The sequence below is a fragment of the Ctenopharyngodon idella genome, chromosome 22 (genome assembly GCF_019924925.1).
Source record: "Ctenopharyngodon idella isolate HZGC_01 chromosome 22, HZGC01, whole genome shotgun sequence".
Classification (NCBI taxonomy): domain Eukaryota; kingdom Metazoa; phylum Chordata; class Actinopteri; order Cypriniformes; family Xenocyprididae; genus Ctenopharyngodon; species Ctenopharyngodon idella.
Window position 1 is genome coordinate 12269972 of NC_067241.1, and position 15360 is coordinate 12285331.

The 15360-nt window shown below is 38.6% G+C and overlaps 2 protein-coding genes across 2 annotated transcripts; one reads left to right on the plus strand and one right to left on the minus strand.

The window, feature by feature from the left end:
• The first annotated feature begins 463 nt into the window (after nt 1-463).
• Nucleotides 464-3179, plus strand: gpr182 (G protein-coupled receptor 182). Its single transcript, XM_051880056.1, has 2 exons — nt 464-1040; nt 1671-3179. Exon 2 carries the CDS (start codon nt 1674-1676, stop codon nt 2748-2750), a length of 1077 nt encoding a protein of 358 aa, XP_051736016.1. The 5' UTR covers nt 464-1040; nt 1671-1673; the 3' UTR covers nt 2751-3179.
• Nucleotides 3180-5711: 2532 nt separating this feature from the next.
• LOC127505121 (zinc finger and BTB domain-containing protein 39) lies at nt 5712-13359 on the minus strand. Its single transcript, XM_051880467.1, has 3 exons — nt 13111-13359; nt 10113-11627; nt 5712-8329 (listed from the first exon to the last, which is right to left on the minus strand). The coding sequence occupies exons 2-3, from the start codon at nt 11592-11594 to the stop codon at nt 7436-7438; spliced, it is 2376 nt and encodes a 791-aa protein (XP_051736427.1). The 5' UTR covers nt 11595-11627; nt 13111-13359; the 3' UTR covers nt 5712-7435.
• Nucleotides 13360-15360: the final 2001 nt, after the last annotated feature.

Here is a 15360-nt window from a genome sequence, read left to right on the forward strand (position 1 = left end):
TCACAGTTGAACTGTGGTGTTTATTATGATGTGCAGCAATTTGGAAATAATGGTTTCTTATTTATTTATTTATTTATTTGTGAAGAGACACCCTTCAGCAAGCAACTAAATAATTCATAATCATAAATAAAAGGGAAATTTTTGTTCATAAAATTAGACTGAACTCATTTAGACGTGAACAACCATTTTCTGCTTTATCAAAGGCATTAATCATTTAAAACTTTTTTTTTCAAAACCCACTTGCTTCAAAATTGTGTATTCTAATATTGCTTCTTAATTATAAACTTGGTTTTGCCTAATTTGCATGTAGATCGAAATAATATGCTAATGAATACATGCAAATGATATTTCTATATACATACAGTATCCACTTTGTTTAAAAATACTACTTGATGTGCTCAATTTTGGTTATTAATAAAAAAAAGTGCAAAAGATGTACTGCAATTGTTTACAACAGTGATTCTCGCTCCAAATACATTTGCAGGCCTCATTCAAAACTTGCTAAAGTTGCATGTTGTTTGTTTATTACACATCATTGATGCAGCATTCATAATGTGTTTAGCTACCAATAAGAGTATCATGTGCCTGCTCGTTAGTACAGATTTGCTGTGCCTTGGGTAACGTGTAACATATACACCCTGAGGCTTGTGCATAATCCTTATTTTGTTGTTGCGCCACACCCTCCTGCAACCACTTTAATTCCATCTTGGCTCCACACATTGTTTAGACCAATACTTGCAGAAAAACAAACATTCTCTCCGGTTATATGGATGATACTATCTGCGATCAAGAGATTCTTGGAGTCCTTCCTGTCAGATTCAACCCCCTCCTGTCCTGTGAGGATGTCCTGCCAGTGTGACGGTGGAGCAACCAGATGCGTGAGAGAGAGAGGGAAGAGCTTATTTTGCCCCACAAATCAATGTATGGCTAGATTCCACACAACGTTCCAGTCAAACAAAGCCTCCAGTGATATTTCTCCAGGACAGCTTCTACAGAGGGGTCGACCCTGAGAGCCTCATCTGCAGTAACTACACAGCAAGGTAGGTCTCCTAGTCCTCTGTCTTTTAGGAAACTATAAGTATTTGATTAGCTGCTCGGGATATGTTGGCTTTAATTTTCTAATTGGGGAACAAAAACTTTGATATATTTGGTGCCAAAAAGACTTTTAGAACAGGGATCGGTAACTCTGGGCCTTGAGGTCCACTGTCAAAACTTGCTGAGCTGGGAAAGGGCAAAAGGGGCAGATTTTAGGAAAAAATATCCGACACACAATCCTCTAAAAGCAGGGACAGGCAACTTTAGCCCTCAAGGTCCAATTTAGGGGTGAGCTTAAACATATAGGTTGAATTCAGGGTGATTGGGATACTTTTTGCCATTGATTTAACTTAGGAAAAGTGTCCCAATCAACCTGAATTCACCCTACTTGAAAAATCTAGCCAAAGTCTTTAGGATTGCTTGAGAATCACAGAGAGGTATGTTCAATAAAAGTTGGAGCTAAACTCTGCAGGACAGCATGTATTATGGGCCAGAGTATTAGACGATTGTGTGTCGGACATTTATTTTTTCCTAAAATCCGTCCCTCTTGCCGTTTCCCAATGCAGCAATTTTTACTTGTACAAGAGGACAAGTGAACAACCTTTAAACAAACTCTTTCCATGTTGTTTCTGCAGAACATGACGTACGATCTACACAACTCGTCGTACGACTTCTACAACGGTACGCCGTGGTTTGTCTACGACTGCACCATCCACCTAGACGAGGACGGCCGACGGATCGCTCTTTTCCTCCTTTACCTGGTGCTGTTCATGGTAGGGTTGGGCGAGAACACAGTGGTGGTGTGGGTGAACTGGCGAAGGCGGCATTCGGCGAATGGCGTGCTGTTCTGCGTCATCAACGTGAGCTTGTCCGACTTGATGGTGATCTTCACCATGCCCTTCTTCATGCTGGAGGTGACCATGGACAAGGTTTGGCTGTGGGGCCGCTTCCTTTGCAAGGTCACACACCTCGTGTATGTCATCAACTTCTACAGCAGCTCCCTCTTCCTGGCCTTCATGACTCTGGAGCGATACTTGTCCTTGACGCGTCCCAACGCACCCGCTTGCTTCCCTCCACAGCACAAACGCCGCTGGTTGCTCTGCGCCGGGATCTGGCTCTTGTCGCTTGTGCTGGCCTTGCTGGAGAATGTCCACGTTGACCTGTTGGAGTGGGATGAACCGGGTTGCTATATGGTACCCGAGCAGTACTACACGGAGTGGTTTGTCTCAGTTTCCTTCCTTTGCCTGATATTCCAATTCCTAGGGCCGGCATCCGTCATCATCACCTGCAACATCTTGATTGCCCGAGCTGTCCGCTCAGCTCCGGACGTCCAGAATCGCCGGGACGTGTGGTTGGTGCACCTGTACTCGCTGGTCTTTGTGGCCTGCTGGCTACCCTACCATTTAGTGTTGTTCTTGTTGACAGTGGACGACTTGGATCCGCACCTGTTCTCCTGCAACACGGTCGGGGTGCTGTACTTCTCATTTAGCCTCGTGCAATGCTTGTCGCTCTTTCACTGCATCGCCAACCCAATCCTCTACAACTTTCTCAGTAAGAGCTTCCGCAACAATCTAATAAACGCAGTGATCAGCCGCATCTCTTCACCACCGGCCAGCACGCCAGCTAACGCGATAGCCGACAATACAGGGACGACAGCGGTGAAGGAGCGGAAGCTCAGTAACGCAAGCACGAGTCACTCCGACATTGGCGCGTGAAGAGGGAAACTCCTAAATGACGATCTGGTGAAGCAAAATATGTGCTACGAATGAAATGGCCTTGTTGAGGCAGTTGTTTTTGGTCATTTGCCCAGTAACTAGCCATAATTTCTCCTGTTTTTCTCACCTCAGTATTGTTAACAGTGCAAGGAAGGAAATATTGTCGTCCTTTCGTAACCTTTATTTCCACCGGTTGCTATTGTCACATCTAGGAACTCCTAGATAAGTAATAAAAAGCCTACCCACATGCCAGTGTTTGTACAAAGACTGTTTTGATTGTTCTGCTCAACAGAAACTTTCATTTAGCTGTCCATATGCTCAATCACAACACCTAGCGATGTTTAAATGGCTTTTGAGGTCAGCAACTTGTTTGTACATATTGTTATGGATGTGATGTCAATAAATTGAATAAAATGTATTTTAAAAGTCTTTTAAACGTGTTTTGAGTGAAAGGGGGAGCAAATCATTTTGTTTTGAGCATGTCCTGCTCCATTGTCTGAAAAAGTATTTTCCACCATAGAAACATTTGTTGAATATAATACATTTAAAGTCCCCCTGTACTCGGTAATTTTATCACTTAAAACTCATCTTTGATCACCAAAATTACATATTTAAACGTTTTTTTCCTGTGAAAAAAAAAAAAATCTTAATGCCTTAAAATAGCTTGAATGTAACTCTACACCCTTGCCTCATTTAATATACACGGATCTATGAATATGATAATTAGCCCCGCCTCCACTCACTCGCACGAGCTCAGACGACATCCACTTGGTCAACTTACTGAGGTAAACGCTACACAATGGTATCGCTTTTTACAACGTCGGACACATAACGGTAATTAATATGATTAGCATTTTGCTCGACTACTTTATCAAACAGCAAATAATGTGTTGCTAATGTTACACAAACCTTGTTCACATTCGCAAGTCAGACAGCTGCCTTCTAACAATCAGTATCCTTAGAAACGCTTTGAACAACTCAAAACGTCAGTGGAGAAAGGCATATAGTCAAAGTCATTTCACTCGGCGGCCATCTTTGAAACGCCTCTCGGGCATCCAAGTGCAGCTCCTATCTCTTTGAATGGGGAAACATCAAATTCTCCAAAGCTGTTTGCCAAGCTTTCGGTTAAATTTCATATTTGAAATCACCAATGAAATCTGACAACAACTGTGTCATAAATTTTGTTTCTAAACGCTCGAATCATGACAAAAAACGGTATTTTTCAGGCTGGATCAAGCTAATGCGCATGCGCAGTCCTAAATGCGCGTCTCTTGTGCCTTATTTCGGAGGCGCGCGTCTGACTGTTTCTATAGAAACCGGAGCTTCTAACGGCCGCTGCAGTGACGCGATGACTTTACCAATCGGCCATTGGCTCTTATTTAGAAGGCGGGACTTATTCCGCCATATTGCGCATTGCACTTTCTCCCATTCAAAACAGTAGGAGTGCAGCGTCTTGTGTTATTCTATAGTTTTTGATTAAATTCATCATAACATCGTTATATGCGTCATACATCCGCCATATTGCTAAATCTACCCGATTTTTCATATCAACAGAAAAATATACCTTGATAATATGGCAAGCCGTTTTGACTTTTATTCATTCTCAGGATATGAATTATTGATATCAACAATTCAGTTCTTGATATCAGGAATTACATTTCCACACATAACAATGTTAATTTTTGATATCAGGAATTACATTTCCACTAGTAAAAACTAGGATTCTTGATATCTGTAATTACATTTTCACTAGTGAAATGTCACCATAGGTTGACATTCAAATTCAATTGTTGATATCAATAATTCATTTCTTACTAGTTGAAATTCCAATTTCACATATCAGAAATACAATTCTTACTAGTAAAAATCATAATTTTTGATATCAATAATGACATTGTTACTAGTAAAAATGCGAATCTTTGATAACAAGAATTCATTTGGCACTAGTTGAAACGTCAGTTCTTGATATCAACAATTGAATTGCTACTAGTAAAAATGTTCATTTTTGATATCTGAAAATGTATTTCTGATATCAATATAATTTCATATATCTAAAATGGCTTTCTTACTAGTAACAATCGCATTCATGATATCAGAAACTAGTGACAATCAAATTATTGCTATCAAAAATTAACATTGTTACTAGTAGCAATTCAATTGTTGATATCAAGAATAGATATTTGCACTAGTAAAGTAATTAATGATATCAAAAATTATGATTTTTACTAGTAAGAATTGTATTTCTGATATGTGAAATTGGAATTTCAACTAGTCAGAAATGAATTCTTGATATCAACAATTGAATTTGAATGGCAGCCTATGGTGACATTTCACTAGTGAAAATACAATTACAGATATCAAGAATTGGAATTGTTGATATCAAGAATTAACATTGTTACTAAAGGAAATGTAATTCCTGATATCAAGAATTGAATTGTTGATATCAAGAATTGAATTTTTGATATCAAGAATTAACATTGTTACTAGTGGAAATGTAATTTCTGATATCAAGAATTGAATTGTTGACATCAGCAACTGAATTGTAGATATCAAGAATTCATATCCTGAGAATGAATAAAAGTCAACACGGCTTGCCATAGGATAACCTTCTTTTGAGACTCCCTTGCGCAGTGAGTTAATGATATGCTAAAGCCAGCCGGCACATTGACGTGATTGGTTACAAGATAGTTTGTGACGTCAGAAAAGCCAGTGATTTCAAACCACGGGTTTGAGACTGTCTTTGGTTTAATGCAGTTTTAAAGAGAAAATACTCAGCAATGGTGTTGACTTATGAATTTGCACATGGTTTGTCTTAAAGCATATTAAAAACACCACACAGACATATATACAACATTAAAAACTTGATTTTCACCACAGGGGGTCTTTAACATTGATGGTCTTATTTTCAAATTCTGTGAACATGATCAAAATTTCACTGTTGAAAAGACGAGACTTTATGACTGGTTTTGTAAGTACCGTTTTTATTCAGAAGACAAGTACATCTGTAGTAAAAGAGAACAGATTTATGATTGTGACACTGAACATATATAAATTATATAAATAACACTGAAGTGATATAAGGCAACTGTTTCATGTTGAAAATAAAATAAATGACATTCCCTATCACATGTTCAACATCAAAGAGAGTGGATCAAGATTTCTGTGGTTTATAATCACAACATCGGTTGATATTATGCATTTTCTTCCTAAAAATAAAACTGATTGATTGAAGAAGGTGATAAAACTAGGTAATTTATAAGGCCATTCTCTTGAGCCAGTATTTTTCTGTGGTACATTGTAAATAAAGCTATAACCACCACAATGTCCCAGCAGCTTTCAATACATACTTTGTGGTTTGACCAATGACATCAATTATGAATGGACCGGTGTGCCAAATCAATTTTGATGTGACCAAAAAAATATATATATTTAAATGAACAATGTAAGAAAGAAATGTGCTGAATAAAAAGGCGTAGAACTGCTGGGAAAATGGTACAGAAGAACATCACAGCTTTCAGTAAAGAATTGTTTTTAGTCATGACAATACCATTTGCACAAAATACTCCGATATGTGCTGAGTGAAGAAGATGAACCCTGCCGTATGAACTGGCTGATATACTAGCACCTCAGTCTGAATCGCTTCTCTTTTCATAATTTTCATAATTAAATGAATGAACAACGTTTGAAGTGTTTTGCTTTATGCACAAAATACAAACTATATGATACTGCATCTCATAACTATTTCTAATTTAGTCTACGTCAAGTGATACACTACACGACTATAAAAATAACAGCTATTCTGTAAAAGAAAAGTACCTTTATTTATTTTTTAAAAAAAGGACCATTTTATTTACATCCTTGACCTAGAGCACTACTTTATTTATCAGAAAACATAGAAACAAAGTCTTGGTTTATTTTCAACTTGCGCTTGTGTCGTGTAAGATCAAAGGTTACTTTGTGCTTCCTTAGAATAACCACAGACCTTTAGCTTATTGTGATAGAGTTGCCGGAAGAGTATATAGAGGTAATCGCACATCAGCACTTGGAACAACATCCTGTTAAAATGACTTGGTTATTAAAACACTACAACACAAAAGTTTGGACGTATTTGGCTGAATTTGTTTGTGGTGATCTTAAAGACCTTCTGATCTAAATGCTTATACTTAAATGGCTGAAAAAGACAAAAATAACTCAATGAATTTTTTCAAAATTTGTCATTTTAAATGACCGAGTTGGACCAGATAGTGAATAAAAAGCAGCCAAAAAGTGTTTAATAGTGTTTAAACACTGCACCTTCATGACATTCTTGGCAAAAATTTGAAGAAGCTACAATATAAGATAGTTATGATATGTTCATTTTTTATTCCATAGCTTTAGTGACTATTATTATTCTAAACTGTTTAAAAAATGATAAAAAAAAAAAAAAAAAGAGGAGGTGTGTCCAAAAATTTGATTGGCAGTGTAACTTTGCTCAGTCTCTCTTGCCATCAAGTGGTCAAGTATCAGCACTACATTTTTAAAATAAAGTTTTAGTCTTTAGGACTCATTCTGTAGACACCAACACAAAGACGATCACATTAAACACTTCATTACATTCTAAGTCTACGGTCACTTGTCCTCAACAACTTACGGAGTAAGTAAACGTGGGCACACAGTGTGACGGAGCATTCAGAGGGCGACGTTGTTCAGGTGTCCAGGTTGGGGACGGGCTCTTTAGAGTGGTCGTTATACATGAAGGTCTCCTCGATGTTGAAATCGGGCGGCAGCTGGTCTTTGTGGAGCTCCATGTGCGAAGAAACCATTTTAAGTGTGGAGAAAAACAGTCCGCAGACAGTGCAGCGGTACATGAGGGCGCCTGAATGCGTCTTTAGGTGGCAGATCATGGTGGATCGGCCACGGAAAAAGCGCAGGCATACTTTGCACTGGTAGGGCTTCTCACCTGTGTGGATGCGGAGGTGGTAGGTGAACTCGCCCGAGTGTGCGAAATGCTTGCCGCAGTACCGGCAGCGATACAATTTTTCCCTAAGCCCCGTGCCAGCACCGGAGTTGCCATTCAGTACGAGTCCAGCTGGAAACGGGACGGCCCCGTGAGCCATTTTGTCCTGCAGGTTGAATCCCACACTCAAGTTGAATCCAGGTTTACCTGAGCCACTTGCCTCCAAAGGTGAGGAGGAGGATGAGGAGTACTCGATGAGCTGGTCCGCCTTGCGTTTGGCTGGCCATACCTGGCTGCCCTGGAGCTCGTTCGAATGCACGCTGAGATGGTAATGAAACGCAGTTTCTGAGGGGAAGGTCTGCGGACACAGGAAGCAGCGCAGCTCGGCCTGGCCTTCTCCACTGGTTTCCGGACTGCCGTCGCCCTGTTTCGCTGATGCTCCTTCCTCTGAGTGTACAGACAGGTGTCTCTCCAGCAGTGCACTCTCTAGGAAGGGGTTGGCGCATTGTGGACAAGTGTAAATAGGAAAAAGGTGTGTCAGTGTGTGCCACAGGAGGGCGCATCGAGAGGGCTGAGACAGCTGGCATACTCCACAGCGTAATGTTCTCAGGCATGCGTGGCTCTGAACATGGTCCCTGACCGCCTGAAGAAGAAAAAAATCCATCATTAATATAAACAAATCAATGAAATTAACTGATATATTAAAGTAAAACTGAATTCTAAAGTGAAAGAAATGATAATGGATTTAAAATATATATCTTTCTACAGTCATAACAAAAAGATTACAATATTACACAATAATCTCAAGGTAATCGGTCACACTTTAGATTAGGGTCCAATTCTCACTATTAACTACGACTTTTGCCTCAAACTCCTAATTACTGCTTATTAATAGTTAGTAAGGTAGTTGTTAAGTTTAGGTATTGGGTAAGATTAAGGGATGTAGAATATGGTCATGCAGAATAAGGCATTAATATGTGCGTAATAAGTACTAATAAACAGTAATATGCATGCTAATAAGCAACTAGTTAATAGTGAGAATTGGACCCTAAACTAAAGTGTTACCAGGTAATCTTACGAAAATTTGATAGTTGTAAATCTCACTGAAGTCATTTTCTTCCTTTACCATACAAGTTAGTTAGCAGTATGTAACCAATAAAGTGGCAGCTCATATGCTATATAAAAAATAATATTAAATAAATAAAATAAAAAATTAAATAGTTTGGTTGCTGTAATATTTACTTTAATATTTGATACATCTGTTTTATTTGTTTACTGGAGTAACTGAAAAACTGTGAAGCAATGTTTACTTAGAATATTTAGAAATTTTAATATTATATTTAAATATTTAAAATTCATATTGATTAATATATATATATATATATATATATATATATATATATATATATATATATATATATATATATAACAAATATTATATAATATTTTAATTTCTTAATTTTAAAAATGTAGCTTTTTAAAACATGTTACTTTAGTATTATTTATATATTAGTATAGTATTTATCAATATTTTGAATTAGTTTTTATTTTATATTTTGATTTTAATTTTAGTTTTAATAATTTTCTTATGTGCTTTTGTCATTAGCTTTAATTCAATTTAGCTTTAGTTAATTTAGTAAATAAAATAAAAAAAGTTTTTTTTTTTTTTTTTAATAATCATATATTATTATACACTGTCTGGCCAAAAAAAGTTTGCTGTTTGGCCGAATCAGTGGTTCGGAGCGTGTATCAAACTGCCAAAGTCACGTGAACCATTTAAATTTTGAAACACTTATGACATAACGAAGCCTCGTTTACTGAAATCACGTGACTTTGGCAGTTTGATACACATTTCGAACCACTGATTCGAAACAAAAGATTTGTAAATCTTGAAGTGAAGCTTCATGAAGCAGTGTTTTGAAATCACCCATCACTAGATATTGTTGAATAAAGTCGTTATTTTGTTTTTTTGGCACACAAAAAGTATTCTCGTCGCTTCATAACATTAAGGTTGAACCACTGTAGTCACATGAACTGTTTTAAACATGTCTTTAGTAGCTTTCTGGGCATTGAAAGTGTTAATTATCTTGCTGGCAATGGAGGCCTCAATGAGCCATCGGATTTCAACAAAAATATCTTAATTTGTGCTCTGAAGATGAACGAAGGTCTTACGGGTGTGGAACGACATGAGGGTGAGTAATTAATGACAGAATTTTCATTTTTGGGTGAACTAACCCTTTCAGTATTTGCCTATTAAAATCCAACCAGCAACTTTTTTTTTTTTTTTTTTTTGGCTGGGCAGTGTATTTCAGTTTTATTTTAATTAATGAATAAGGCACAAGCATAATGACTCAAAGTTGTCACATCACACCTGATTAGGACACGGTATAAGGCTTATAAACAAAAAATGTTTATGCTCCACTAACTTTAAAATCATTTGCCATGGATTTAGCACAAATGGTGCACTGCAGTTCCCCTCCTTGCCGTTGGGAGTCTCCGTTCAGTTGGTCTGGATTTTGAGGGACGCATTTGGCTGCTGACTGACGTCTATGGTGAATCAATGCAGACTCGGTCCGGAACTGGTGCTCACAAACGTCGCAGGAGAAGAGCAAGATGCCCACGTGTGTGAGGGCGTGTGCGACACCAGCAGCACGATCCGAGAAAGAGGCTCCACAAACTAGACATGAACCCGTTTCCGAGAGGTGCGTCTCAGCATGAGTTCGTATGATGCCGTTTTCCACCGGAAGCAGCATCCCGCACGATTTGCATGGCTGCGATGATGCCAATTGGCCAAGAGATGCCCCGTTTTCACCATTCTCAATGCACATCAATTCCTCGTCGTCCTCTTCTTCCACAATGAAGTGCTCCTCCTCGTCGCTCAGTTCAATTATGTCCTCTGAAAGCGCTCGCCACTGATCACCACTTTCCGTATGCTCCTCCTGTAGGCGGTGCCTCTTTCTAGCATGATCTTCCTCAAAAAAATCAGAATCTTTGATTGGTCCTGTAACAGCCCCAAGCTGCAAACTGTCCAAGGGGTCACTGGAGGACGACGAAGGGGCGCAGGTTTCCCCTCCAAGCTGGGCTGAAGAATCAGGGATGGAACATGGTTCCTGAGACCCAAACGTTGATTTGCTACCATTAACAACAAGCTGGTCCACTGAGTTACTTCCTCCATTTTCTCCTTCATCCTCTTGCTCAGTCTTGAGCTGCAAATTAAGGCCAGGAAGAGCATCTGCACAATGGTTACTGTCCGAAGGACTCAGCTTGTTGGTCACCTGCTGGTTGTAACCCAAATGTACCTGCATGTCTTCGTTTTTAGGCGACTGGGTGGCCAAGTGGGAGCGATTCAACCTGCCATTCCTGCCATGAGAAACCGGAGATGGAGTTACAGGTGTGGGTGCGGCTGAAGAAGACAGCGAGGAGCAGGATGCTGCAGAGGATGAGCAAACGGACGCAGCCACTGCGTTGGCGGACGCCATATCACCTTCCGTATCCCCATCGGCCACCGGGTCTCTAGAGCTGGAGCTCTGCAGGTCAGGAAAGGTGGCATGGCAAGCGCTCACCAACTCCTTCACGCCGAGCCTTTCCGCCAACTCATAAAGCACTCCCACATTGATCAAGTCTGTGAAAATCTCACCCGTGTAGATAAAAGTCAACACCTTCTCGAGATTGGCGGCGGAGACAAAGTCCAAAGAGAAGGTGGTGGGAACGCCATCCTGGTTGCGGGAACCTCTGGAGAAGAGGCTGTTAAAGTGCGTGCAAGAGCATGCTAATACTACACGGTGAGCCGGGAAGGAACGTCCCCCGACCTGGAGGATGACGTCACACAGGAGGCGAGACAGACGGCAGCGGTTGAGCTCGGAGAGGAGACGGGCCGCATGGCCAGAGCCCTGCAGCCTGATCCGCATGCCTGGCAATTCTGACAAAAGCCAGGATTTGGTCTGAAACAGACAGAAGTGAATCAAAAAGGGTTATGACATAAGACTCAGATGAAAGTATAATAGCAAGATGCACTTACATTCAATACTTTAAGAGGTACTTTTTAAACAGTATGTAATTGTATGCCATGTCGTAATTACCGTAAATAAGAGATGACAACACGTGACACTGCTGTTCACGACATGTCCTCGGATTCGAACTCGTAAATTTCTCTTGCACTATTAACTCCAAAATAAATCTGCAGTGGTCGCGTGGTACAGCGGTCATGTGATACAAGTCTAAAGTTGTAATTACGAGTTCTATGAACACATGAATGCTTTTTACAAGTCAAAATAGTTACGGTATTTATGACATGGCGTGAACGTACCTATAGTACAGTATAGATAGTATCTACGGATAGTACACTACATTGTTGTCACATGACCTCATCACTCTGCACAATTAATGTTTGAAACATTTAGCGTGGGATAATGCCTACTATTTAATTGGGTCATTCTATGTCAAATCTACTACATTTTGGAAACTTCCCCGGCTCAAATTTTTAATTTTGTTTATATTTTTTTCTGTAGAAAGACAAACATAAATAGTGATGAAAGCCAAAATATTAAATGTCACAGATGTATATTTACTGAGTAATCCACTATTTTGTAGAGGGGGGTCAAAAGCCAAGGACCTCTGGTTGAGTTGACACGGAATGACCCAATTTATTGTTTAAACAGTATCTGGTATACAGTATACTGCACATAATTTAAAAGGTAGTAAAGTAGTATTGTATTAAGAACATAGCCGATATGACAAGGTTTTTTTTAGCCGATATGACAGGTGCTTAACAAATAAGAGGGCTTGTTGACGTCAGCCAAATCATAAAGTCGTTTCAGAGTCAATTACATTTTGATGAACGATTATGAAGACAAACATTCTTTCAAATAAAGTGCACATATAAAAAATGCCCAATATTGCCATCACAAAAACACAAACAAAAAAAATATTTCCACTACACATTAAATTACACTTACCATAACTAAAGTTTACATTTATCACCAGCTAGTTTCAACACAGAAAGTCAGGGTAGCCTCAGATATGTTTGATGTATATCAAATTAAAAAAAAAAAAAAAAAAAAAAAAAACACAATACACAAATACATAAATGTGAAAATAAATACAATTCGTCAACAACTGGTGTCCTAACAAAGACAATCCACACGCAAATAGGATTTGTACTTTGGGATATTAACACAACATTTGCCACCCTTCTGTAACAAAAATATCTATTTAAATATGTGCAACACACAATCTAGGGTGCAATAAAACATCTTTATTTAGTACATCATTCGTTTAGCCGTAGCTAACCGGTTGTCGTTGGATTACATTAGCATGTGTGGCTAAGTAGCACGTTAGCATAATCTCTCGCAGTGTAAATAAAACAGACCGCTGTGCCACTAACTAGCACTCAGAAACCACATAACACCTCAAATGTTTGCTTACCCAGAGAGTGCTGCTAGGTTGCGAGAGATAAATAATACCACTCGGATCCTGTTAGCCCAGACAGACAGTCGTCCCTGCATAGACATCGGCGGTGTTTCAAAACCTAGTAAGCTGCCTACCTAGATAACTCGGTTCATTCAGAACGTGTCTGTGATGCCCAAAACTACTAAAGAGCTCACTATATTTTTTAATACACGGCCATTGTGCCATAGGACTTCAACACCGAAAACTGAGAAGGAGCGCCTCCCATGGAAATCCATGTAATCCTATTACCACTGTGAAAAATGTCCACATTACCTCAGGAAACATGTTTGTTTGTATTTACAAGACAACATAGTGTTAAACAGTTATTAAAAATAGTTGGTTTTACGATCATTTTATTGTAATATCATGAATGTATTTAAATATAACATCGAAGATCACAAAGATGGCAATATCTAAAATACATGTCCTTGTGGAAACATCTTTGGGTCCCCATGAGGCTCATAAATCATACTAAGTGATTTTTTTTTGAAAATGTAAAAATGCAGAAAACTTTATGAAGGTATATTTGGTGCAAAACAACTGAGCAACTGTGACAGTGGAATTTGTAGTTGTAGAGAATAGCCACACATGTGTATCAGTAAATTTAAAGTCAGAGAAAAATGTTTCAAGATGCTATGTTAGCTACTTCACAAAATAGTGTTTTTCTCTGAGGCATGGTAAAAGCATGGTACTCGCAAAAAAAATCAAGAAAATTAGATTTAAACAATAAGACTAACGGGTTGAGCTATATAACAATAATCAGTTTTCTGTCTATAAATATATCAAAACAGTTGTTCCCTTGTCTATTAAAACATGTAAATATTAAAGCGTCTTTGGTGTTTCCATGGTTTCTACAAAATAAAACCGGAAACCGAGGGTATCGCGGGTATGACGCAATTGACAGGCGACTCCTCACACGTCCCGGAGCCTTGGTTAAAATTGCAATTTTCTCACGATTTACAAATAGTTGCAAACATTTGGGATATTTTAAGTACTCAAGTGAACAAAAAATATAACTCTGGCCTAGTGGTTTTTGGATATTTTACTGCAAAATTCTTACATATTGCACCTTTAACTGTGGCGGGAAGGGGCTTCCATACCAACAACCCAAACTAGCTTTTCTAATTGGCCGAAATTCCCTGATCTCAGGACTGAGCCCGCCTAAGCCTCTACAGATGCACAGCTCACTTTTGCTCCACATTTCCATAGATATATGGTGCAAAAAGGAGAGCGCGCAAAACTTGTCACTTGAAAGCGAAAAACAGTGTTTGAAACTCGTCGCAGCAGATTCAAGCAGTTGTATTTATGTACTTGTGTTTGTGCTCGAAAAATATCCAAGAAAAAAAAAGAGATGTGTGAGAAAAAATTCTACAAGTGTGCAAGTCTCATTTGATGAATTCACATACTGATTTGCGGATGAGCAAAGTTTGTCCGTCACTTCACATTTTTTGATGTGGGTGCGTTTTGCACCATATTCACTGCGTCAAGTGTAGCAAAAATGTGAGCGTACGAGTTTCTTAATTTGTGTTTTGTAGAATAGGATTTGTGCACCTGCAATAAAGAATTTAAGAAGGTGTAGCCTAACTATTGTGTTGTTTGTGGGAGAGAAAAAAAATCTACAAGTTTGCAACTTTTAAAACATTTTTCTCTGTGACTTCAAATTTACTGATACACAAGTGTGGCTATTCTCTACAACTACAAATTCCACTGTCACAGGTGCTCAGTTGTTTTGCACCAAATATACCTTCATAAAGTTTTCTGTGATGGCTAGGTTTAGGGTTAATATAAAAATCATGTTGGAACATCCCCATAAAACACGAAAACCCAAAATGTCTGTGTGTGTCCAGTATTTTTCTTCTAATGGCCCAAATTGAAATTGATGTGCTATATTGGATTTTAAGGCTAATATATTATGGTGATAGATTGATTGATATTTTGTCCTCATAACTTAGGGAATACTGAACCACACACACACACAAATAAATTTCACATTTTTTTTCTGCACAAATTTGTTCAGATGTGACCAAAGGTATCCAGTCTTCTGTTGTCATCCAGGTTTCTTAATTGAAGTCACAGCCACATTTTATTGTGGTCTTTTAAAGGAGTAGTCAGAGAAAACAAGTTAGGAACATTTTGAAGAGTGGATGCAGCTAATCAAACTATTTTCATGACTATTATCAGATGTGTTCATGAATGCAAAATGCAAATATGAGATAATAAGGCCAA